General features: G+C 45.3%; 1 protein-coding gene across 1 annotated transcript in view; it reads left to right on the plus strand.

Annotated features, from left to right (window-relative positions):
- The window catches only part of TMEM241 (transmembrane protein 241), a 116,121-nt gene that overhangs the window by 41,421 nt on the left and 51,276 nt on the right, over window positions 1-23,424 (plus strand). The window contains exons 6-11 of the mRNA XM_047087041.1: window positions 9,160-9,185; window positions 10,966-11,017; window positions 12,856-12,904; window positions 13,791-13,836; window positions 15,665-15,700; window positions 18,036-18,070. Coding sequence (XP_046942997.1) covers window positions 9,160-9,185; window positions 10,966-11,017; window positions 12,856-12,904; window positions 13,791-13,836; window positions 15,665-15,700; window positions 18,036-18,070 — 244 coding nt within the window. The remainder of the gene's footprint in view (window positions 1-9,159; window positions 9,186-10,965; window positions 11,018-12,855; window positions 12,905-13,790; window positions 13,837-15,664; window positions 15,701-18,035; window positions 18,071-23,424) is intronic.

The raw sequence follows: 23,424 nt of genomic DNA on the forward strand, positions 1-23,424 counted from the left end.
CACCAGCTCGAGCAAGTGTCTTTGCTTTCTGTGCCTCCACTGGGGAAAAGGGGACACTAACGACACCTGACTCATACAGTTGTTGGGAGGACGCAGCGAGGCACATGTGTTAAGTACTTCTGAAAGTTTCTGGCGCCTAGTAGGTATTTATTAACGTTATTAGTGGCGGTTTTAATTTGGTCCTCTTTTGGGAGCTCTTTTTTCTAACATCTGCCCATTTGAGATGGTTTCATATAAAAATGTGGAACTTTCCAACCAGAGAGGCTAGTTGGCCATTCAGGCAGCTCACTTCTTACAGGTGTGTGGGAGAGAGAGGCATCCTTCCCGTGGCCAAAGCCATTCCATACACCTGTGCACCCTGTCATTCCCATCTGCTGCTTGCGGGCAGCTCCATGGACTACCTCCTTATCTTGGATAGCTGACCTCTCTCTGTCTCTGCTGGCTGACTTTCCTCAGCCAGTGGACACACTCAGTGCTCTCAGTCCACCAAGGATGGAGTGGGCCCTGGGAGAACCACCAACACTAACCCAGCTCTGAAAGGCCGTGTTTCTAAAACCAACACTGGATGCCAACGCCGGTGCGCTCTCTTGCCTGTGCACCCCTCTGCCTCCGCCCCACCACGTCCTTGCCCTCCCCCAGCACAGTGTGTGAGGGAGGGAGGGTCAGGTTCAGAGCTGTTCACGGCCTCGTGCCCCTCTCACCCCCAACCTGCTCCTGCTTCTGCCCCCACCATTCCCCTGGAGTTGCTCAGGCTGAAGTCACCGATGGCTGCGTTTATGCGACTTACGTTGGCCTTGTACACCATTCATCAGGTTCACTGCTGCCTTTCCTTGAGTCTCTTGGCCCCCTTGACCTGCTGGTTCTCTTCCCCGGTCTCTGGCTCTTCCTTCTCCCTTTCTTTCGTCTGCCCTTCAGGGTCTCCCAGGGCTCTGTGTCAGGAGCCCTTTGTTCCCATGCACACTCTTTCTGGATAGTCTCACCCACACCCATGGCAGCGCCCCCGCTCCGTTCACTGTGACTCCTGTGTCCCATCTCCAGCCCAGGCCTCTCTCTTGAGCTCAGATCCCCACGGCCTGCTGCCTCTAGCTGTCTGCCCAGCTGTTTCCCGGGCATCTGAAATGCAAAGGGACCAAACCGGAACTGCTGTTTTCCTAACCTGCTTCCTACTTGGCGATCCCATGATCCTGATCATCACCACCCAAGTCAGAAATATAGGGGTTCTTAGAGTCCTGGTTTGGTCGTCTTCCCCCCACCCCTCCACCACACTCTGTTTCTGAATCTGTCCCCTCCTCTCCATTCCCACTGCTGCTGTCACCTTGGTCAGATGCTCATCTGTTTTTCAGGGCTATCTGGCTAGGGGCCAAATGACATCTTGCTCCCCCAAGCCCTTGGGCAGCCAAGTAGGGCCTGGGGTGAGCAGACCTGGCTTGGACCGTCTTTGCATTGTGTGTGTGCCGTCGCCTGCCATCACCTGCCATCGCCTGCCAGGTGTGCAGTAGTGCCTGGCTGCCTTCCCTGCCTCTGCCTCTGCCTCTCCCCCTGCCGCTCCCCCTCACCTTCCTCCACACTGCACGCAAGTGACCTTCTGATACAGATCCGATCACACCCCCATGTACTTGGGGACTACGCATGACCTACACAGAGGCATGTAAAGCTTGTCACCACCAGGATACCATCTACATCTAGGGTTTTAGAAAATCTAGCCACAACCAAACTTCTCATGTTTCCTAGACCATGTCGTGATGTTTTCTTTCTTGTGATCTGTCAGAGAACCTCTTCAATACCATCTCATTTATTCTAAATACGTGCCCACTGTGCCAGGCTCTGAGTCTATAGTAGTGAGGAAGAGGCATGGCCCTACCATTCTGGGCTCCTCGTACGGAGCATCAACCGAGAAGGGAAGACACTAGACAAATCATTACACCCACCTGCTGGATTGTACGGCCCGAGAGGCCACTCTAGGGAAGTGACATTTAAACACAGACAAAGGCTGAACAGGAGTTCAACAGGTGGGGCAAGGGGAGGGCTCCCAGGAAGAGGAGCCATCTGATGCAAAAGGCCAGATGTAGGAAGGGATTTGGCCAGTGAGGCTGGAGCTTGACAAGAAAGAGAGGGTGGCTTAGGATGAGACTGGACACAGGACAAGACTTTGAGGCTGGGCTAGGAATGTGGGGTTTATGCTGAGCTCAGTGAACGGCCAGGGTTGGGTGTGAAAGGCCCGAGGGACCGATCAGATTTACAGCGTTGAAAGCTCATCCAGCTGTCTATGGAGGAGAAAGGACTGCAGGAGGTGAGAGGGGACCCTGTGGTGACTCTCGAGGTCTCACGAGGGAGGCTCTCGGTATTTTAGGCTGGTCTGCATGCAGTTGGAGCCTTCCCTGACACCTCAAGGAGCGTGAGCACCTCTCTCTGACTTTATACCTCTCACACCATCTGGCAATTTCCATATTTCATCGATTACATGCTGCTTTTTTTTTCACGTTAAAAAAATACTACTGGAGCACCTGGGTGGCTCAGTCAGTTAAGTGTCCGACTCTTGATGTCAGCTCAGGTCATGATCTCACGGTTCATGAGTTTGAGCCTGGCATCGGGTTCTGTGCTGACATTGTGGAGCCTGCTTGGGATTCTCTCTCTCTCTCTCTCTCTCTCTCTCTCTCTCTCTCTCTCTCTCTCCCCTCTCTCTGCCCCATCCCTTGCTTGCACCTTCTCTCTCAAAATAAATAAACTTTTAAAAAAGTATTCACTACCTATAGTTGGGACGCTTTTACTATCAATGGCCTGCCATGGTCAAATGCTTTCTTTCTTGATAGTATATAAAAGAATGGGGAATTTTACAATGAGTGGCATCTGAGGTTCAATGAAACGCAGTAGGAGTTTCCCTGGGTCTCTGCCTGCTTTCTCAGAGCCCCCCTTGGCAGGGACCACGTGTTCTCTGCAAAGCGCCGAAGTCCAGCCCCAGAATTGCCAAGCTGAATATTCACTAGCCAGTCACTGAGGTCGAGAAACTCACCAAGAGTTGCTCAGGTTCTGGGAGACTGACTCATGCTTCTTATCTTCAAAGTGGACACCTTTGTTGTGAATTGAAAATGAAGATTCATCTGGTCTAGGGAAGAGATCCAGGCATTTCTACAAGGTATTTCTTCCTGGTGGACAAGTCTGATCACATAGTCAAGGCTGCGCGTAAGAAACAGGGTTAGAGAGTCCTCAGGGGTATCTCCATCAGGCAAAAACCAGGGGCCAGACTTCCAGGCTGAGAGGAAGAAACTGGATAAACGCCAAAATATTTTGAATCTTCATCTCCATTTCATCACTAACACTAAACAGCATTCTTTCTTTTTTAAAAAATTTTAATTCCAGTATAGTTAACATACAGTGTTACATTAGTTTCAGGTGTACAATACAGTGATTCAACAATTCCATACATACATCACCCGATGCTCATCACAAGTGTACTCTTAATCCCCCTCATCCATTTCACCCATTCCTCTACCCACATCCCCTCTGGTAACCATCTGTTTGTTCTCTATAGTTAAGAGTCTGTTTTTTGCTTTACCTCTTTTTTTTTTTAAATGTTTGTTTGTTTTATTTCTTAACTTCCACATATGAGTGAAATCATATGGTGTTTGTCTTTCTCTGACTGACTGACTGCACTTAGATTATACCCTCTAGGTCCATCCATGTTGTTGCAAATGGACAGATTGCATTCTTTTTTATGGCTGAATAATATTTCATTGTATATGTATATGCCACATCTTCTTTAATTCTTTTTTAAAGTTTATTTATTTTCAGGGGCACCTGGGTGGCTTAGTCGGTTGAGAATCCGACTTTGGCTCAGGTCATGGTCTCATGGCTTGTGAGTTCAAGCCCTGCATCGGGCTCTGTGCTGACAGCCCAGAGCCTGGAGCCTGCTTTGGATTCTGTGTCTCCCTGGCTTTCTGCCCTTACCCTGCTCATTCTCTCTCTCTCTCTCTCAAAATAAATAAACATTAATAAATTTTTTTAAGTTTATTTATTTTGAGACAGAGAGAGAACATGAATTGGGTAGGAGTAGAGAGAGAGGGAGAGAGAGAATCCCAAATAGGCTCTGCACTGTCAGCGCAGAGCCCAACTCGGGGTTTGAACCCACAAACTGTGAGATCATGACCTGAGCCGAAACCAAGAGTTGGATGTTTAACCAACTGAGCCACCCAGGTGCCTCAATATGCCACATCTTCTTTATACATTCATCTGTTGGGACACTTAGTTTGCTTCTATAATTTGGCTATTGTAAATAGTGCTGCAATAAACATAGGGGTGCATATATCTTTTCAAGTTAGTGTTTTTGTATTCTTTGGGTAAATACCCACTGGTCAAATTACTGGATCATAGAATAATTCTATCTTTAACTTTTTGAGGAACCTCCGTATTGTTTTCCACAGTGGCTGCACCAGTTTGCATTCCCACCGGCAGTGCATGAGGGCTTCTTTTTCTCCACATCCTCGTCAACACTTGTTGTTTCTTGTGTTGTTGATTTTAGCCATTCTGACTAGTGTGAGCTGATATCTCATTGTAGTTTTGATTTGCATTTCCCTGATGATGAGCAATGTTGAGCATCTTTTCATGTGTCTGTTGGCCATCTGGATGTCTTCTTTGGAGAAATGTCTGTTCATGTCTTCTGCCCATTTTTAATTGGATTATTTGTTTCTTAGGTGTTGAGTTATATAAGTTCTTTATATATTTTAGATACTACTCCTGTATCACATATGTCATTTGCAAATATCTTCCTCCATTCAGTAGCTTGTCTTTTAGGTTTATTGATTGTTTTCTTTTTTTTTAATTTTTTTTTAATGTTTATTTATTTTTGAGACAGAGAGAGACAGAGCATGAATGGGGGAGGGGCAGAGAGAGAGGGAGACACAGAATCCAAAGCAGGCTCCAGGCTCTGAGCCATCAGCCCAGAGCCTGATGCGGGGCTCGAACTCACGAACTGTGAGATCGTGACCTGAGCTGAAGTCGGACGCTCAACCGACTGAGCCACCCAGGCGCCCCTTGATTGTTTTCTTTACAAACAACATCATTTCTTGTCAGGGCAAATTAGGAAACAATTGCATGCATTACATACATATTTAGTTATTTTTTAAAAAAAAAAACCTTTATTTTGGGGCTCCTGGGTGGCTCATTTGGTTAAGTGTACAACTCTTGATTTTGGCTCAGGTCATGATCTCGTGGTTTGTGAGATTGAGCCCCATGTCGAGCTCTGTGCTGACAGCACATAGCCTACTTGGGATTCTCTCTCTTCCTCTCTCTCTGCCCCTTCTCTGCTTGCACACACACATTCTCTCTCTCAAAATAAATAAACATTAAAAAATATTTTTAAAACCTTTATTTCCTTTATCAACGGAATAAACTATAATGAATTGTAGAACATGCAGAGGAAAAATGTCCCAGAAATCAACTGTGATCCTACCTCACAGAGGATACTACTCTATTCTTTCAGACTTTTTTTCTAGGCACATATATAGACATACTTACATAAATGATATACTATCCTATTTTCCTGATCAATTGTCGGGAATCTCTGTTTGTGTCCTCATTCTACTTACATGGAACATGATGTGTTGGCAAGTATCTGTGTGTAAACTTGTAGGTGATTTCTAGTAGGTTGGCATTAAAAGCTGCTCTGTGGTGAGTATTGCTGTGATATTTTCTCAATATGATTCACTTTCCTGATCATTTAGCCTGGAGCCTCAACAAAGTGACCAGATATTACCAGGAACACAGCTGTATATGACACCTCTTAGACTTAACCTATGACTCACATTGAGGCCTCTTTTGTCCATTCTGTGTCAGGTTTCACCAGACTCAACTCCAGAAAGGAAGGTTGACCTCCTCATGACCTTGTTCCCAGGTTATGAGAATATACTCCATCTGGAGCTGTGGTTCATTGTCACCATCCCTGTTTTTTTGTGCATGCATGCGCAAACACACACACACAGCTTGACTTTTATAAGGTAACGTGTGGTTTGTGGAAATAGTCTTGCTACCTTGCAGATATAGTTGTCACAGTTGAATATTACAATATTGCTACTCATTCTTTTGGTTGTTCAACACTTATTAAGTATATACTCTATATCAGACATTTGGCTGTGGAGGTATAGAGGACACATTGGTCACCCTCACAGAACTCAGCTAAATGGAAGAACCAACATGTAAACACACTCTGTGATGCCCATGGAATGTCATATGGGCTGAAACGGGTGTGGAGGGACCAGAGGTGACCACTGGTAAGTCTGTTTGGAAGGGTCAGAGGCGAGATTTGAACCCAGTCACACAGATGGTAGGAATTTTCAAAGTGCAGGGAGAAAGGGCACTCCAGTCAGGCAGAGGGAGCAGCAAATGAAGGTAGTGGTTTGAAAGGGCCGGTGAGGTGCCACCACAGGACTGGTGGGCTGGCTGTGGCAGAATAGCATCATAAAAGGTCAGCCTCTGGAGCTAGATCACCCAAACCCAAACCCTGTGACCTTGGACAAGTTAGCTAATTTCTCAGTGCCTTGGTGTCTGCATCTGTAACATATAACCTGAGACTTAATTAACCCAAAATGAAATAAGTCAATAGCTGTAGAGGGCTTAGAACAACACCGGCCCAAAGTAGGTAGCCCTCATGGTAATTTAGCTGACCCTCGGTTATGTTAGCTATTTATTGTTATTTTTGGTGGTATGCCTTTTGAGAAGTTATACTGACCCATTCAGAACACTGAGGTATCACGAGGACTTATCACCGGGTGACTTTGGGACTGAGGAGCCTCAGAAGATGAACACCCTGACATCAACTCCTCAGTTGTTTTCGGAGCCCTAGGAGACGGGGCTCAATAATGCATTTATTGCTTATTTTAATATCCATATCTCAGGTTCTGGCTCCTCTGGCCAGAGGTATTTATTTATTAAAAAAAATTTTTAATGTTTATTTTTGAGAGACAGAGCACACATGAGTGGAGAAGGGGTAGAGACAGAGGGAGACAGGAGATCTGAGGCAGGCCCCACATTGTCAGCGCAGAGCCTGATGTGGGGCTCTAATTCACAGAACCGCGAGATCATGACCTGAGCCAAAGTCAGACATTTAACTGCCTGAGCCACCCAGGTGCCCCAAGACATGTTTAAAATAAAATAAAACAAGCAGTCTCTCTTCTGAGAAATGGGTGAACTGTTTCAAGCACTGTATTGATTTGCTGCCCTGTGTCGGAAGCCCCTAGACAGACACTTGCTGGGTGAACGTGTTTACTATTCATGGAAGAGCTGGGACGTGCTTTTTGTCCCTGTCTTATTGCTACTTTCCTGCCAAACTGTTGAGATGTTGATTACATTTGGTTCTTTTAATGACACATTTCCCTACTGAAGGGATAAGTGTCCCCACCAGGTGGCAGTAGAGTCAAGGTTGGCGTGGCCAGCTGAGGCAGGTTCGGCACACAGATGCAAGCCACTCCTTTGCATACAAACAAGATCTATTTATTAAAACAGTACAAACTGGATTATTTAGTAATGCATGAAAACTGAAGATAGCCTTCATAGCAAAACATGTTTCCTTGTCAGTGGTTCACGTTAAAAAAAAATTGAGATATAATTGACATAATAACATTATATTAGTTTCAGGTGTACAATATACCGGCTGGATATTTGTATGTATTGCAAAATGATCACAATAAGTCTAGTTAACATGCATCACCATAGGTAGTTATAAAATTTTTTTTCTTGTGATGAGTGCTTTCAGGATCTACTCTCTTAGCAACTTTCAGATCTGTGATACGGTATTAGTAACTATGGTCACCATGTTGTACGTTACATCCCCAAGACTTATTTCTTTCATAACTGGAAGTTTGTACCTTTTGAGTGCTTTATTTTTAACAGACTTAAAAAAGTGTTTAGTTATTCTTGAGAGAGAGGGAGAGAGAAACACAGAGAGAAAAAAAACGCAAGTGGGTGAGGGGCAGAGGGGAAGGGGTCAGAGAATCTGAAGCTGGCTCTGTGCTGACAGCGGAGAGCCCGATGTGGGGCTCAAACTCATGAATTGTGAGATCATGCCCTGAGCCGAAGTTGGATGCTTAACTGACTGAGCCACCCAGGCACCCCGAGTGCTTCATTTTTAAACAATATGTTCATACTTCACTTTCCCTGAACTAGAATAATAAAAACTACAGTTTGTCCTCAACTAGCAAAGTAATCCTTTTGAAATGACCAGAATTAATCTGTCATTTCCTCTATCAAATGTAGAAAAATCTATGCTTTTCCTTGCTAGAACTTTTTTCCTGAGTGCAAAGGACTAATTCCCTTTAGATGACTAATAAAAAGGAGAGGCTAAAGGTAGAGTCTGCATTAGAATTTCCTCATTTCAGAGAGCTTTAAATGCCAATTTCCCCAGTCTGCCCTTTCTCTCTTTTTGGGGGCGGTGGGGGAAGTTAACTGTTCTTTCTCCATTTTCATGTTTCTTCACTTATACATCATCCCCGAGGATTTATAACACTGCCCAGAGTCAGAGCCGGATTAATGAAAGGAAAATATAAGGAGATAGATTGGAACAGAAGTTGAACAAGAGCTTAATTTCTCTTCTTACACAGGTCACATCAATTTCTCTCTTTTTTCTTGGTGTGTAAGATATTTGAAGGCTTAGCCCTGGCATCATTTTGGGGTTTTGTGAGTAAACATAATTCCAGTGGTGAGGGTAGTAAAACTGCACACCCAGAGTGCTTTGCCCAGATGATTCAACTCCGGACCTCTGAGTCATTCTTCATGTGGTCCAAGCAGAAAAAGCCCCAAGAAATACTGAGGTGCAGCAAATGCTTAAGGCCTGATAAGCTTACTCAAAACTTATTTGCCTCTGGATCTAAATATTTCCTTTTAGGGGCGCCTGGGTGGCTTAGTCGGTTAAGCGTCCAACTTTGGCTCAGGTCATAATCTCGTGGTTCATGGGTTTGAGCCCCATGTCGGGCTCTATGCTGACAGCTCAGGGCCTGGAGCCCGCTTCGGATTCTGTGTCTCCTTGCTCTCTGCCCCTCCCGCACTCATGCTCAATCTCTCTCTGTCTTCAATAATGAATAAACCTTAAAAACAATTAAAAATAAAATATTTTCTTTTAAGGGGAAAAAGAATTTTTAAATAGTAACTATAAGTCTCTTTATTTTCATACAGAAAACTTCTCCTGCAAAGATCTGTAGGTAAGTTTAAAAAACCCCAAAAACCCACAGCCCTCTAAAATAGAAGATTTAACCTAATTTTAACTGTTGATGATAAACTGTTGCAGATTCCTATTTGAGAGTGGACAGAATTTATTATGTACGCTTATATACCCCTATTTTGTGTCTTATTCTAAATTTTACTCTTTCTCTCTTTGTGTATTTTTTCCCTGAAATATTCTGTTCCTAAGGGGAAAATAACGTGTGCTAGATTTCAGCTGCTGGCGCCCAAACCTTCACTAAGAGTTGTGCGCTGCTGATGGGAGAAGTAAAATGGAAAACATGGGAATGACTTAAAATTTGAAAAGTATTTGTTTGCAACTTAATGGGTTTTTATAATTCCCGTGGTGGAAAAGTGCTGGCTGCAAGGTCAGGGATCTGAGTCGTCGTCTTGGGCCATGGCAAAGTGACTCAGGGCAGACTTCACAGCCCTCTGTGTCTCATCTCCTCGGCTGGAACACGAACCAGGCTGGACCCTCAGGCGGTCCCTGTGCCTCCAGTGTGCTAACTGCCTTGTTCTCTAGCTGCTTCCGGCTTCCTCTACAATAGCCACGAAGCTCATTCCTGAAGATAGGAAACTAACAGACACACGGATTTAGGACTTTTTGTTTTGCTTTTATTACAGGCTGCTACTTGGAAAAAAAATAACAACAACACTGTCAGGACTCATTCTCTTGTTTAAAAGATTAGCAGGTGTTAAAGAGAGGCATTAAAACCCACTAATACCTGATATATTAAGGTATTGCTCAAGGCCCGGTTTGGTGGGAAAACCAGGCGCTGTCTCACACCTGGCTGGCCCCCATCTTCTCTCAGCCCCAAGGGCTGTCTAACACTCACTGCCTGTGGATGGGGAAGGATCCTATATTCTATAAAGTCTTCTACTATAGGTAGACACCCAGTCCATTAGAGTTCTCTTCTCCTTCCACCTGCCTCATCCTATGTGGTCCCAGAAACCCTTCTGACAGCCTCCCTCCACTCACCACACCCTTTGCCTCTGAGTGCCTCAGTAATCTGGTGCCTTGGAGTCTTCTTGAAGCCATTTGTGTGCCTTTTTAAGAGTTGGCAAGGCTTTAGGATGGGGATGGGCTGGAGTAGAGGACCTTCCTGTGACTCAGGATGTTCCCTGTCATCCTGACCTTCCCAGGGTTGTGAGGTCCCAGCTCTGAGGAGTCCTCTGTACCGGTTCCCCTGCCTCGGTCCAGCCGGCCATGCGGGGTGGGTTATGCATATTTGGCAGGAATGCCGTCTGAGTGACGTTGGGTCCTTTCAGGATTTCATATCAGGAGGCACATGATGTACATCTGCCCTCTCATTGGACATGTTAAGTTTGATCACTTGGCGAAGGTGCTGCACCCAAGGTTTTAATGTGCTTTCTTTTGCCCAAGTGCTATAACTATAGCCTGATTGCCCAGTTTTCCACTAGTGTATTTTTGGGCATCTGCAGTTTGAAAAAAATCTCCTTTTATTATCTGTTTCACCGGCATCCTGTTTTTCTCCAGTGAGCCAGCTGTGGTTTTACAAATGCCTGTGTCTGGGGAAAGGCCAGCTGAGCACCGGGGAAGAAACTGTCTGGTCACCAGTGGAGCACATGGTTGACAACTACCTACTGGGGTTCTCAGAGGAGGGACGGGGGAACGGGGCTTGGTCTCGTAGGGTCTTGGCCTCATCCGTGCTCCACTCGATGTGTTTCAATCTCCACGGTCTCTGGGAAACACTTTGATGTTGAAAAGTGAAGCTGCCTGTTTTATCTCCCTTTGCACAGTGCCCTCTTCCTCCTGGCTGCTGCAGGATGCCTCCCCTTCAATGACTCCCAGGTCAGTTCAAGTGCATTCATTTTGCCTTCCAAGTGTTTTTTACTCTCTGAAGCTTGCATGTATGAGCAGAACTTTCTAGTCCTTCCTCCTAGAATCAGAAGAACCCTAGTCTGTACAAATGCATTTCAAAGCTTCCGGGCCGGTACCTCTTGGCCAGGTTAACATCTTTTCCTCAGGCTATTGCCTTCTCCCCAAGGCTGTGGCAATGCAGCAGAGCTCTGGCCTGTGGGTGCTGTGGTGGGTGCAGTCTGCCCTCTGTAGGTGCTTGGAGGACCCACAAGCCAGTGCCCAAGTTGCCGTAGCCTCATGCATTGAGGCAAAGTTGATTTTCCCCCTCAGCCAAGGGCCTCATCTGTAGAGTGATTTTCACTTTGTTATCCTGAGTTTTTCTTTATTAGGCACTGAGGACCCACCCCTACCCCTCAGTACTGTCATCTCATTAGTGGGTCTCTTTTCTTTCTTTTCTCCCCCAGCAATTATTAAGTCCCCATCAAGTGTCAGGCATTGAGCCAGGCTCTGGGGACACAAAGAAGAATTGTCTTCATCCAGGCAGAGTCTAGACAGAGCGAAGGGGAGGGGGACAGATAATAAACAGATAATTACAACACAGGGAGGCCAGAGCTCTGTCCTGGAGAGATACGGGATGTTGTGAGGCACCTAAGAAGACTCAGGGACCCAGAAAGGAGGAATAGCTAACAATTATAGGGAGCTATCTATGTGCCAGGCTCTGTGCCAATGTTTTACAAGTCTTATTTTATTTAAAATCTCACAGTGTTATGAGGAAAGGGACTATTATTATCTCCGCTACAGAGCTAAAGAATAATGAGGCCCCAGGGCACCTGGGTGGCTCAGTCAGTTGAGCGTTCAGCTCTTGATTTTGACTTGGGTCATGATCTCACAGTTTGTGAGTTCACACCCCGCATTGGGCTCTGTGCTGACAGTGAGGAGCCTGCTTGGGATTCTCTGTCTTCCTCTCTCTCTTCCCCTCCCCACTTATGCTCTCTTTTTCTCAAAAATAAATAAATATTTTAAAAAGAAAAGAATAAGGAGGCCCCAAAGGTCCCCAGCTAATGAATAAGTGGGGATTTTAGAACTGATACCAGATGTATCTGGTATGATAGCCCTGCTCTGCTATCGGACCGAAATCTTGAAGGGTGAGGAGGAGTTGGGTGGGAGAACAAAGCAGGTGTGGGCACAGTCCTGGAGCTGTCCTGAGTATTCTGTGATTCAAATTTAGTGAGCACATCTTATGTGCATGCCCCTGTGCCAATTCCTGCCCTGTGGGAATTTACAGTCTAGTGGATGGTAGAGAAAGAGACAGGTGACAAGTGAAATAGAGCATGTCAGATGAGATAAGCTTCTGTGGAGAAAAATAAGGAAGGGAAGAAGAGAGGGAGTGCCCCCCCAAGTTGGTGGAGGGGGAGCATTCATGCTTGGGGAAGTGCAAATTCTTTCCCTGGAGGGGGTACAGTAGATAGGACTGGGCTTGTCAGAGAGATCCTTGGGTGTCATGAGTTTGAAGTTAATCCTAAAGTCCCTGGGGGACTGGTGAATGATTTTAAGCCATAGGCAACACCATTGGATTAGCCTTTTAGAGACAGTGTGAGGACAGTGTGGAGAATGGGGCAAGGGGTGCTGGAGACAAAGAGCCCTGTTAGAAAGATTTTGTAAGCAACCAGCTGAGAAATGAGGACGGACTGGCCTAACACCCCGAGAGTCCTGTTGTGGAACCCTTGCTTGGCACTGTGCATCCGTTATTTAGGGTTTCCAAGTGCTATGCTGGATCCTGTTTGTCTATACTTACAGCCGCTTTTTTTTTTTTTAATCCTGTGTTGCAGTTTGATCCAGATGGATATTTCTGGGCTGTAATTCACTTATTCTGTGTAGGTAAGTTTTAAAAGAATGCTTACTTAAATAATTGAGGCTTATTATTTAGACCTTATCATATATGTCCACTTTTCAGTGACTCTGAGCAATAGGAAGATTAAAGACCAGGTGTCCATGGGAATCTACCCCCAAAACCACGAGCACACTTTACACACTGTATGTATGTTCACCAATTTGACAATAAATTATATTAAAAATAAAAATAAAAAAAAAGACCAGGTGTCAGGATTAAAATTACATGGGCATTTTCTGATCTGATTTTCCTGTTTTGGAGTTTTCTTCAAATATTTTCATTTCTGATATAATCTCCTCTTTTTCTCGACAAACATTAATTAACTCACCATGGCTCGGGCCCCACTTGCTCAAGTCTACTTGCGACATGCCGGTTGGTGTTCTCAAAAAGTGGTGAGGGAGATCCAGAAGTTTGGGTCAGAAACACCCTCTTTCAGCAGTATACCCGAAGAAAAGCAAGGGAGGGAAATAAAAAGCCTGTCTGACTTTATTTCAAATCATACGCTCAGTGTTTCCTGTCTGCTGTCGTGGAGGGAAAGCAGTGCCCTGACTTTGTTACACACAGTTCAGAGATCCAGTGTTTCTTTCTCCTGGGCACCCTGCAAAGGAAGCCGAAAGCTTCCTGTTAATTGTCTCCTTCTGCTGATCACGAGCCTTCCTGGCCCAGCACTCTTCTGTACTGAACTTTTATCACAGGGATTGTGGCTTTCACATCCTGGAGCCCTCCAGTGTTGTTGTCGCCCCCTGTCGGCTGTGGATGTCCCTCGTGGGAAGGGCGGCCCTTGTCCATGTGGGTTTCATGCTTCCCTGGAATTGCCTGCAGCCCTTTATGCAGAATGCCCTGTGCCAGTAACACCCATTGCTTCGTTTTCAGGGGCTTATAAGATATTGCAGAAGTCCTGGAAACCCAATGCGTTAAGGTAAACTTTAAAATTTTTTTAAAGTTTATTTTATTTTTTTGAGAGAGAGATAGAGAGCAAGCAGGGGAGGGGCAGAGAGAGAGGGAGGCAGAATCCCAAGCAGGCTCCACACTGTCAGCACAGAGCCCCAAAGGGGTCGGAACCCACAAACCGTGAGATCATGACCTGAGCTGAAATCAAGAATCGGACACTCAACTGATTGCACCACCCAGGCAACGCTAAAGTAAAATTTAATTAATTCATTTATTTTTTTTAATGCTTATTTATTTTTGAGAGAGATAGAGACAGAGTGTGAGCTGCGGAAGGCCAGAGAGAGGGAGAGACATAGATTCTGAAGCAGGCTCTACAGAGCTCGATGTGGGGCTCAAACTCATGAACCATGAGATCATGACCTGAGCCAAAATCAGATGCTTAACCAACTGAGCCACCCAGGTGCCCTAAGGTAAACTTTTAAAGTGTGGTGAGTTCTTGTTTGGTTAAAGCAAAGAGGTGAGGCCCATAGTGTCGTGAGCTTGTTCTGTTCAGCCAGAAACTCTGCAAGTCTGGGTTGTGGTCAGGGCACAGCAGCCTGGGGCCCCCAAAGCCATTTGTCCTGCTGTTGGGCTGTTCCAGGCGGGGTCCACCAGCACCTGATCGTATCAATGATGTTTGAAGAGCAGGGGGGTCCTCTACCCTCTCCCTTCAGAGGCAGCGTTCAGATGACATTTTTATAAAAATTGTGTGACTCGCTGCTTTGGGCCCTAGTTAACTTCTTCCAACTCAGAGACCAACTCTTTTTTCTGGTTTCCTCAGCCCCTTCCTAACTTGACTTTGTTTAGACCCAGAAATTCCCCAGTCTGTTCTGGGGTAAAATGAAGCCTCTATTGTGGGCAGTCAACATACCAGCCTTGGCAAATGTAAATGGAAGAGACCGGAGTCCCGGTGTGAGTTGGGCTGCAGCTGGGAGGTCAGAGGCCCTAGACTGGCCTCACTGGCCTCTCGGTTTCAGGGCCCGCTGGTGGGCCTGAAGGCAAGGACCCCTGGGAGAGGGTTATACTCGGAGGCTGTGACTTGGGTCCCTAGAGCACCTTTCCTTCTTTTAATGAAGTGTTTCTGCAGCAAGAAGCCAGTGGAGTTGCCAGATAAAATACAGAATGCCCAGTTAAATTTGAATTTCAGATAAGTAGTGATCCTTTTTTTAGTGTAGCTATGTCCCAGGCAATATTTGGAGCATACTTAAACATGATTCTTTATCTGAGATTCAGATTTATTTGGGTGTCCTATATTTTTACTGGTCAAATATGGCAGCCCCAGGAGCCAGTCCAGTGGCCTGAGAGTTGACATTCCTTTTTAAGGAGGCAAAATACATGTAGAAGATAATCTGCCACAGGTGAACATGTGTGTGATAGCACCAAACTAGGAAACGTGTTTTAAAAATGAGCCAGGGGCGCCTGGGTGGCTCAGTCGGTTAAGTGTACGACTTCTGTTCAGATCATGATCTCGAGGTCCTTGAATTTGAGCCCCGCATTGGGCTCTGTGCTGACTGCTCAGAGCCTGGAGCCTACTTCTGATTCTGTGTGTGTGTGTGTCTCTCTCTGCCCCTCCCCCACTCACACTCTGTCTCTCTCAAAAATAAATAAACATTAAAAAATTTTTTTTAAATGAGCCAGGAACTAATTTTGAATATACTCGTTTGGTGTACTCGTTATACCATTTATTGACAGTTTTTAAATGTAGAAACTTAACCATAGATATAATTTATTAGTAGAAGGTGACTATTTTGTGTATGTAAAACACTTCTACTATTTCACATGTTTTATCTTTTTTTTTCTTTTTTCTCATTCCTTAGTGACATTGACCAGCAGTACTTAAACTACATGTTCAGGTAAAATATAATTTACATTTTCAAAGAACAACTCACGTCTTTCTGGCGCTAATGGATTTTTATTTTCCAATATTTTGATTCTGAGCCGATGTGCCTACCAGAAAGGCAAGCTAAATAATTTGTGAGATGACTTAAAGTCGAGGAAACCAAATCGTAGTTCTGTCTGTAGACTAGGCAAGAGGGACCTCTGTCTGGCTCCATACTTCAGAAGGCCATGCTTCTCCCCATGGCTTATGGAGTCTGTAAGGCTAAGGGGACATTTCTTCCCAGGGCCCATACCCTCCTTTCTAGCCTGGGATCTAGAATTCCCTGCTCAATTGGTCCCGAGCTTGATTCCAAGGCCTCCTTGGGTCTGTCTTCCCAACTCTTTCCTAGACCCAAGAAGTGTCCAAAACCAGGCTGTTAGTGGGGGAGGAGGGTGTGCATGGAGGGTGGATTTGCAGGCTGATGTGTCCACACACAAGCGTGTGAAGCCTCGGTGTGCAGGAAGGAGCCTGGGGTGGAAAGAGAAGGGGGCTCACTGGGAGCCAGGAGCCAGAGGCTGGATCTGTCCATGCGACCACATTCTGATATGAAGCTCTAAGGACTCCAAGAATTCTGAGTTCTAATCCAGGCTTCCAGGTTGTTTTGAAGGTATATTTATTTATTAAGATAGAATGAAGTTTGAAGCTTGATTTATAATATTTAAATACGTTTTATGGACTGTTGTTCATATACCATTGGCTAAAGCCAAGCAAAGAATAGGGCTCTGTCAGCTAAATAGAACAGCTGCCTAGTGTTTTTGGAGGTTAGTGGTTGCTGACTGGGACCTAACTGAGAAGGAGCATGAGCTCTGCCATGGAGAGCCCAAGTTTGCACGAATGCAATCATGCTTGGGAAGATGACCTGGGCCGGGGATGTGCCTCTCAGCATTTGGTCATGCTGATTTCTGCAGGAAGTTCATCTTAAAACGTTCAACATGAGCTGTACTCTCCATCTGCAGATAAAGCTCATAAATATCAGTTTATTAAAATGCCTTTTTTGAAAGGATCCACTCCAAGCATGGCTATAGGCCTCTTTTGTACTCTGCTGAAAACAATCATTAGTTCCACTCTGCCCAGACATACCAGCAGCCTTTTCAAGAGATTCTTCTGAAAATGCAGAAGGCTCTTGATGTTTAAAATGTTTCCGTGACATCAGAACACGCTGGCAGTTCTTTTTCTCCCCAGAACTTATTATAGTCTGCTCGAGTGGCAAAGGAATAAGGGGATGGAAAAGTGAGCCTCTGTGACCCCTGACTCATTCTTCTGTCAGCCCATCTCCTTCTCCTCCAGTAAGGACACTCATTGCCTGTGAGCCTGGTGCCAAAGGCTTCCTGGCTGGGCCTGCCCCGCACCCCACTGAAGAAGCCACGATTCTGTTTCCAAGGATTTCAGTACAAGTGATGAAGATATGTGAATCAGAACGAGGGCTGCCGTTCAGTTTCCTGTGGGCACTGGCCACTGAGGCCATCAGCACCCAGAGAACTGGGATCCTTCAGATCCCTAAGGCAGCTGTGCTGGTCTGCCAGCCAGAAGCTCTGCCTGACAGAGCCAACAACTGGTTTGATCTCCCTTTAAAAAAAAAAAAAAATGTAAGCTTATTTATTTTGAGAGAGAAAGAGAGAGAGAGCACAAGCAGGGGAGAGGCGGAGACAGAGAGAATCCCAAGGAGGGTCCATACCGTCAGTGTAGAGCCCAACGCAGGGCTTGAACTCATGAACCACGAGATCATGACCTGAGCTGAAGTTGGACGCTTAACCGACTGAACCACCCAGGCGCTCTCCTGGAAAGTCTTTTTAAGTAGACTCCATGTCCAACGTGAAACTTGAACTCATGACCCCGAGATTAAGAGTCACGTGCTCTACCGACTGAGCCAGCTAGGTGCCCCCTGGGAATTTAACTTACCCTCTACAAATTTAATTTTGTGGCAAAAGTAGATTCAGCTCACACCCAACAGCTATTTTTTTAGATTGCAGCCTATTTGTAATTCACAGTTTGCTTTGTTTAGCTTACAAATATTCTTGGAAGATTAGGTGAGTGTGACAGTTCTTGGTGGCATAGATGACCTCAGAGTGGGGCATAGATCCTCCGTCCGTCACGGGGTACGTTCAACCCTCTTGTCAAAATCTGAGGCATCTTGGGAGATTCTCACCCTCTCACTGACAAGTTGGATTTAGGTAGAATGAGACCATTCAGTGCAGATAATTTGCATTTAGGCTAATTTCACTCTTTCCAAGTGGAATGGGTGGAAATGTACGTTGTGATTTTTCAGTGCTGGGAAAGACTTCTTCACTGCTCTGCTGTTTCTTTTTCAGTGTGGTGCTCCTGGCAGTTGCATCTCATCCGACAGGTAAGTCGGACTGTTTTATGTGGCCCATTCAACCCAGTGCTCTGACACCGCACCCTCCCTGCCCCCTTATTATCCCTAAGGGACGTTTTGTAAGAGAATGTGGTTTGCCTTCAGGATGGAAGCTCAGGGGTTAGGCACGGCCCACATACTTGAACCTGGTCTCGAGGACCCGTTGTGGATTTATCGCCCATGAATTTATTCTTACCCTTTCTTCAATTTTGTTGTCTGTGTTTTCATCTGGTGTGGTCTCAGATGTACAGACAGGCTTATTATCTGCCGGATAAACTAGTGCTCACCTTCTCCACTTCTAAAGTTCCTTCTTCAAACATCCAGAATCGCTCTTCAATCCTAGTGCTAAAGGATTTGGTCAGAAAGTTTAAATTCACCCTGCTTCTAATTGACCTCCTTTCATACCTTTTTATCGTATATTAGCCTGCAATACCCAAGATTCCTGATTAAGGAAGTCAAGTTTTAAAGCTTACCTTTACCTTGTTGCTGCCTTGGTTACTCTATAGTGGTTTTTCAGATTCAGGAATTGCCCACAATACTCTATTCCATTGTGGTTTTTTACCGTTTTGAAGTTGGTGCCAAAGATAACGAAATAGTATCTGTGTGCAGTATGGCTGGAAATACATGTTTTCTTGGCCATGCTCCTTAAACTAATGTTTGTTGGCCATTTGCTGTGCATGAGACATTTCCCGAGCTCTCAGAGTCTCAGTTAAAATGAGAAAGGTAAACCGGGTTGTTTCTAAGGCCCTTTCTAGCTCCTGTGGTGCCCAAAACAATGAAAGGTTTCTGTTGGTGCTTTTAGCTGCTTCAGACTCTGAATTAGTATCTTGAGGGAACTGTCGAGAGTGACTCAGTGTTTCTAGATTGTATGTGACCCATCCAAACCGTGCCTCATGAGGATAATTTGAATTACCTTTTTCTCAATGCATTAGTCTACACTTGCCCACACTGATGCGCATCTATTTTCTGCCCGTTCCCACAGTCTGGTGTTATCTCCAGACTCTGATGTTTGCTGTGGAGTGCTCTCTGCACTCTCATGTGTTGAAAGCCTATCCTTTGTAAAATAAAAATCATATGGACCCCATGGTGTTGACCCTGAACAATCTGCTCACCCATACTGCTGGTTGTCTGCCTTTACATGCGCTCTTGTCATTCTTTTGCACGGCCAGGAGGTTGCCACCCACCAGACATTGCAGAGCCCCCTAAGGAACCTCCCCTTTGAGATGTGTTTCCGTCAAAGCCTTTGGAAAGTTCGCTGGTTCTGCTTGGTTTGCATGCTTATTGCTCCCTGAGTGATTACTGATGGATTTGGGCGAATGGTTCTCACCTCAAGAAATCCCTCAGCCTTTCAACCAAGAGGTGATGCTTGTTCGTTGTTACTCATGATTCTCAGAGCTGGAAGGAATCTTAGTGATTATCCTTGGTGCCATCATATTTTACAAATGAGGAAATTGAAGCCCAGAGCAGTTAAGGGATATGGCCGAGATGGTGCAGGGGAGGTGAATAGCAGAGAGAGACTGGAGTTTAGGTCTCCTGACCCTTCTCTCAGGTTTTTCTTTTTAAATGCTTCTTTTTCAGTGATTCTACAGTTTATTATAAAGTCTCTGGAGTGAGTGAATACCTTCAGTGTTACTAAACTTCCTTGTGGAGCTTCTCTTGGTTTTGAGAGTTTTTGGGGTGATAGTGGGGTTCATGGGGGTCTGGAGCCCATGACCAAGAAAGAATTCTTGAAGACATCTTTGGTGCAAAAAGGTGATTTTACTCAAGCATGGAGACAGGACCCGTGGGCAGAAAGAGCTGCCCAGGGACCATGAAGAGAGACTGGTTATATACTATGGAGTTGGGGAGGTAAAGTCCATGGGAAGTTTCTAGTGAGCTTTTCGTATGCTAAAGAAGACTCCCAGAATAGTGGAGGCCTAGCTATTGTCAAGCTAAGGTTGTTTTTCCCTCTAGCAAAGCATTAGCATTAAAACAGTAGGAAGTTCCTGGAAAAACGTTTTACTCTGCCAGCCTCAAGTGTTTGTCAAGGGGCTGCAGGTTATAAGGAAATTTAGTTCTATCTGCCATTTCCTTCTGCCTTTGATTCCCACATCACTATGGAGGGGTAATGGAGACTTAGGTCCTGCAGGACTATGATCTCTATCAGTTAACCATTTGTTTTTTCCCTTTCCTTCATTCTTGGGCAGCCAAGGAGTGGGAGGAATATCACACATATCCCACCTGGGGGTTGGGGGGTGGGCAGGGCTGCGGCCTGTCAGCTTGCCTTATGCTCCCTCATCAGTTTGAGGGCCATTTTGTCTACCAGTTTCTGAGCACAGTGATGCTGGTAATAGTTTATACGGTTTGGCCAGCAATCCCACATTTCATCTTGAGTTATTGCTAAACTTTTTAGGTCAATGCAAGAATATCTTGGGCAGTTACTCTCTGGGAACACAAAGTGGTCAGTAGCCTATGGTTGCAGAATGGCCTAGGCAGAAGAGTAATTTAAAATAGGCCCCTCGGGGCACCTGGGTGGCTCAGTCTGGATAAGCATCAGACTTTGGCTCAGGTCACGATCTCATGGTTTGTGAGTTCAAGCCCATGTCAGGCTCTGTGCTGACAGCTCAGAGCCTGGAGTGTGCTTTGGATTCTGTGTCTCCCTCTCTCTCTGCTCCTCCTCTGTTCATGCTCTCTTTCTCTCTGTCTCACACACAAAAAAATTAAACATTCAAAAAAAAAATTTTTTTAAATAGGCCCCAGATTTTTTTTTTCCGAGGTGATGAAAATGTTCTGGAATTTGCTGGTGGTGATGGTGTACAACTCTGTTAATATGCTAAAAACCAGTGGATTGTACACTTTATTTTTTAAAATGTTTATTTATTTTTGAGAGAGAGAGAGACAGAGAGAGAGACAGAGAGAGACAGCATGAGCAGGGGAGGAACAGAGAGAGAGGGAGACACACAATCCGAAGCAGGCTCCAGGCTCTGTGCTGTCAGCACAGAGCCCAACGTGGGGCTCGAACTCATGAACCATGAGATCGTGACCTGAGCTGAAGTCAGACGCTCAACCAACTGACCCACCCAGGAGCCCCTTTAGAAGGGTGAATTATATCTCAATTAAAAAAAAAAAATGTAGGGGCGCCTGGGTGGCGCAGTCGGTTAGGCGTCCGACTTCAGCCAGGTCACGATCTCGCGGTCCGTGAGTTCAAGCCCCGTGTCGGGCTCTGGGCTGATGGCTCAGAGCCTGGAGCCTGTTTCCGATTCTGTGTCTCCCTCTCTCTCTGCTCCTCCCCCGTTCATGCTCTGTCTCTCTCTGTCCCAAAAATAAATAAATGTTGGAAAAAAAAAATTAAAAAAAAAAATAAAATAAAATAAAAAAATAAAAAAAATGTATAGGGCATCAAAAACAAAAACAAATCACTCTTATTTGAGAACCTGTTTAGAACTCAGTTATACCAGAAAAAGATATTTACAACAATGAATTTTCCTTCAGATTATATTCAAAAACAACAACAACAACTGAATGGACGTCAGATACTCACCCCCATTCCTTCTGCAGGTTTTGACTGCACGGTATGGTGAATGGCTGAGGATGAGTCTGTGGTGGGCAGCTCAAGGAGTTGTAACTCCCATGGGGTTCATCAGAGAGAGGCTCCGTACGCTTCCCTGGAAGGACTCCTGCATGCAAGTTTGTGCATTGTGGTTTTCAGGTAGTGGAGGTGATTATCTTTGCAGGGGCCAGGTAAAGAAAGTTGGGCTCCTGAGAAGGATTTTGCTGGCCTGTGAGACTGGCTGTGACCCTGGTGTCAACAGCTGAGGTGGCCTTGGCCTCCCTTGCTGCAGGTGGCTGAGGCTCCCAGTGAAGGGATGCCCCAGAGCTGTAGGGTTCAGGAATCCTTCTGGCCTCAGTAGCCATCATAGCAGGGCTCTGGCAAAGGCCCCAGTGAAGGTGTGTGTGTGGGGTTATATACAAACTGGTGGCAGCCGTCTGGAAGAAGCCCAAGATTTCCATCTGTACCAGCACCAAGTTCAGCTTTTAATACATGAGTGGCCCAGGGAAACACTGTAAAACCACACCTACTTCTGTGTTGTGACGGTACTCTGCGTGTGGTCACCACGATCCCATTTGCTCCTTTCTTAGAACTTCTACAAATTGTGTGCCAAGGGGCCTTAAAGATGTGTGTGGCCGTTTCTCTTTTCACCTCTGGTCAGTGGAGTGCCATTGACTTTGAAACCTTAGTATCAAGGGGCTGGCCCTTAAGTGCCTGCTTGACTCGGGGCTGTTGAGTAAGCAAAACAATCCTGACTAGAGTAGGGAGGCTGCTTGTGAAAACCACATGAAAGTCACTGTCTAGGTTTTGATTCGCTTTAACTTTTCGAAACTCTCAGGGTTGCCACACACTGTTGTGGTCTAGCCGAACAGTGCCCTGCCCTTTGAAGTTGGGCAGTGCACAACATGAGCAGCTGTAAGCAGCGACTTGTTGCTTCGAAAAGCACTCAGGCACAGTACAATGGTTATATTTGTTTGGTAGAGTGGATAACTCAAGCAGATAGGTATATTAAGGTAGAAATCTGGTGTGAGAGATGATGGAAGCTCAGAATCTAGAAGAGAACCAGTGGATCAGTTTTTCTCAGCTTTATAAACCCAAGTCATTTACCCTAAACTCTTTGATGGGTCCTGGTGATGTTTTCTCATAGCAGTCTACAATTATTACAGAGTTTAAGCAAATAAAACACCTGAGGAAAATACCTCTCCTCCAGAGGTATTCGAGGACTGCTGTGATGGGGGAGCTCCAATTCCTTCCAATTCGTTAGCTTTCTCATTGTACCCATGAGTAGTCTAGCCCATTTTTAAATGAGAACAACCCTTTATTCCATCTAGAATGTCCACTGCAGGGCCGGAGTGTCAGGAAGGGCATGTTCCTGATTCCCTGCACCTGCACCAGTTGAGACCCAGTTAAGTCTCAGGGCCCATGGGTACAGTGTTTTTATGAAGAATCTGTTAACAATTGCTGACATTTCTATTTTTATTTACTTTTTTAAAGTTTATTTATTTTTGAGAGAGGGGAGGGAAGGAGAAAGGAAAAGAGAGGATCCCAAGGAGGTTGTGCACTGTCATCGCAGAGTCTGATGGCGGGGCTTGAACTCACAAACCGTGAGATTACGACCTGAGCCAAAATCAAGAGTTGGATGTTTAATCGACTGAGCCACCCAGGAGCCCCAACAATTGCTGATATTTTTAAAGCATGGCTTTCTTCCCTTTGGTTTCCTTTCACCTCTTCTTTTTTTTAACTTGTATCTTAATTATTTAGTAGTGCTTTTAAAACATTAAAAAATTGAGGTATAATTTACGTGTATGAAATGCAC

Source organism: Lynx rufus, unplaced genomic scaffold, assembly GCF_022079265.1.
Source record: "Lynx rufus isolate CCGP_SWC_20201006 ecotype Redwood Valley unplaced genomic scaffold, mLynRuf1.p SCAF_22, whole genome shotgun sequence".
NCBI classification, from domain to species: domain Eukaryota; kingdom Metazoa; phylum Chordata; class Mammalia; order Carnivora; family Felidae; genus Lynx; species Lynx rufus.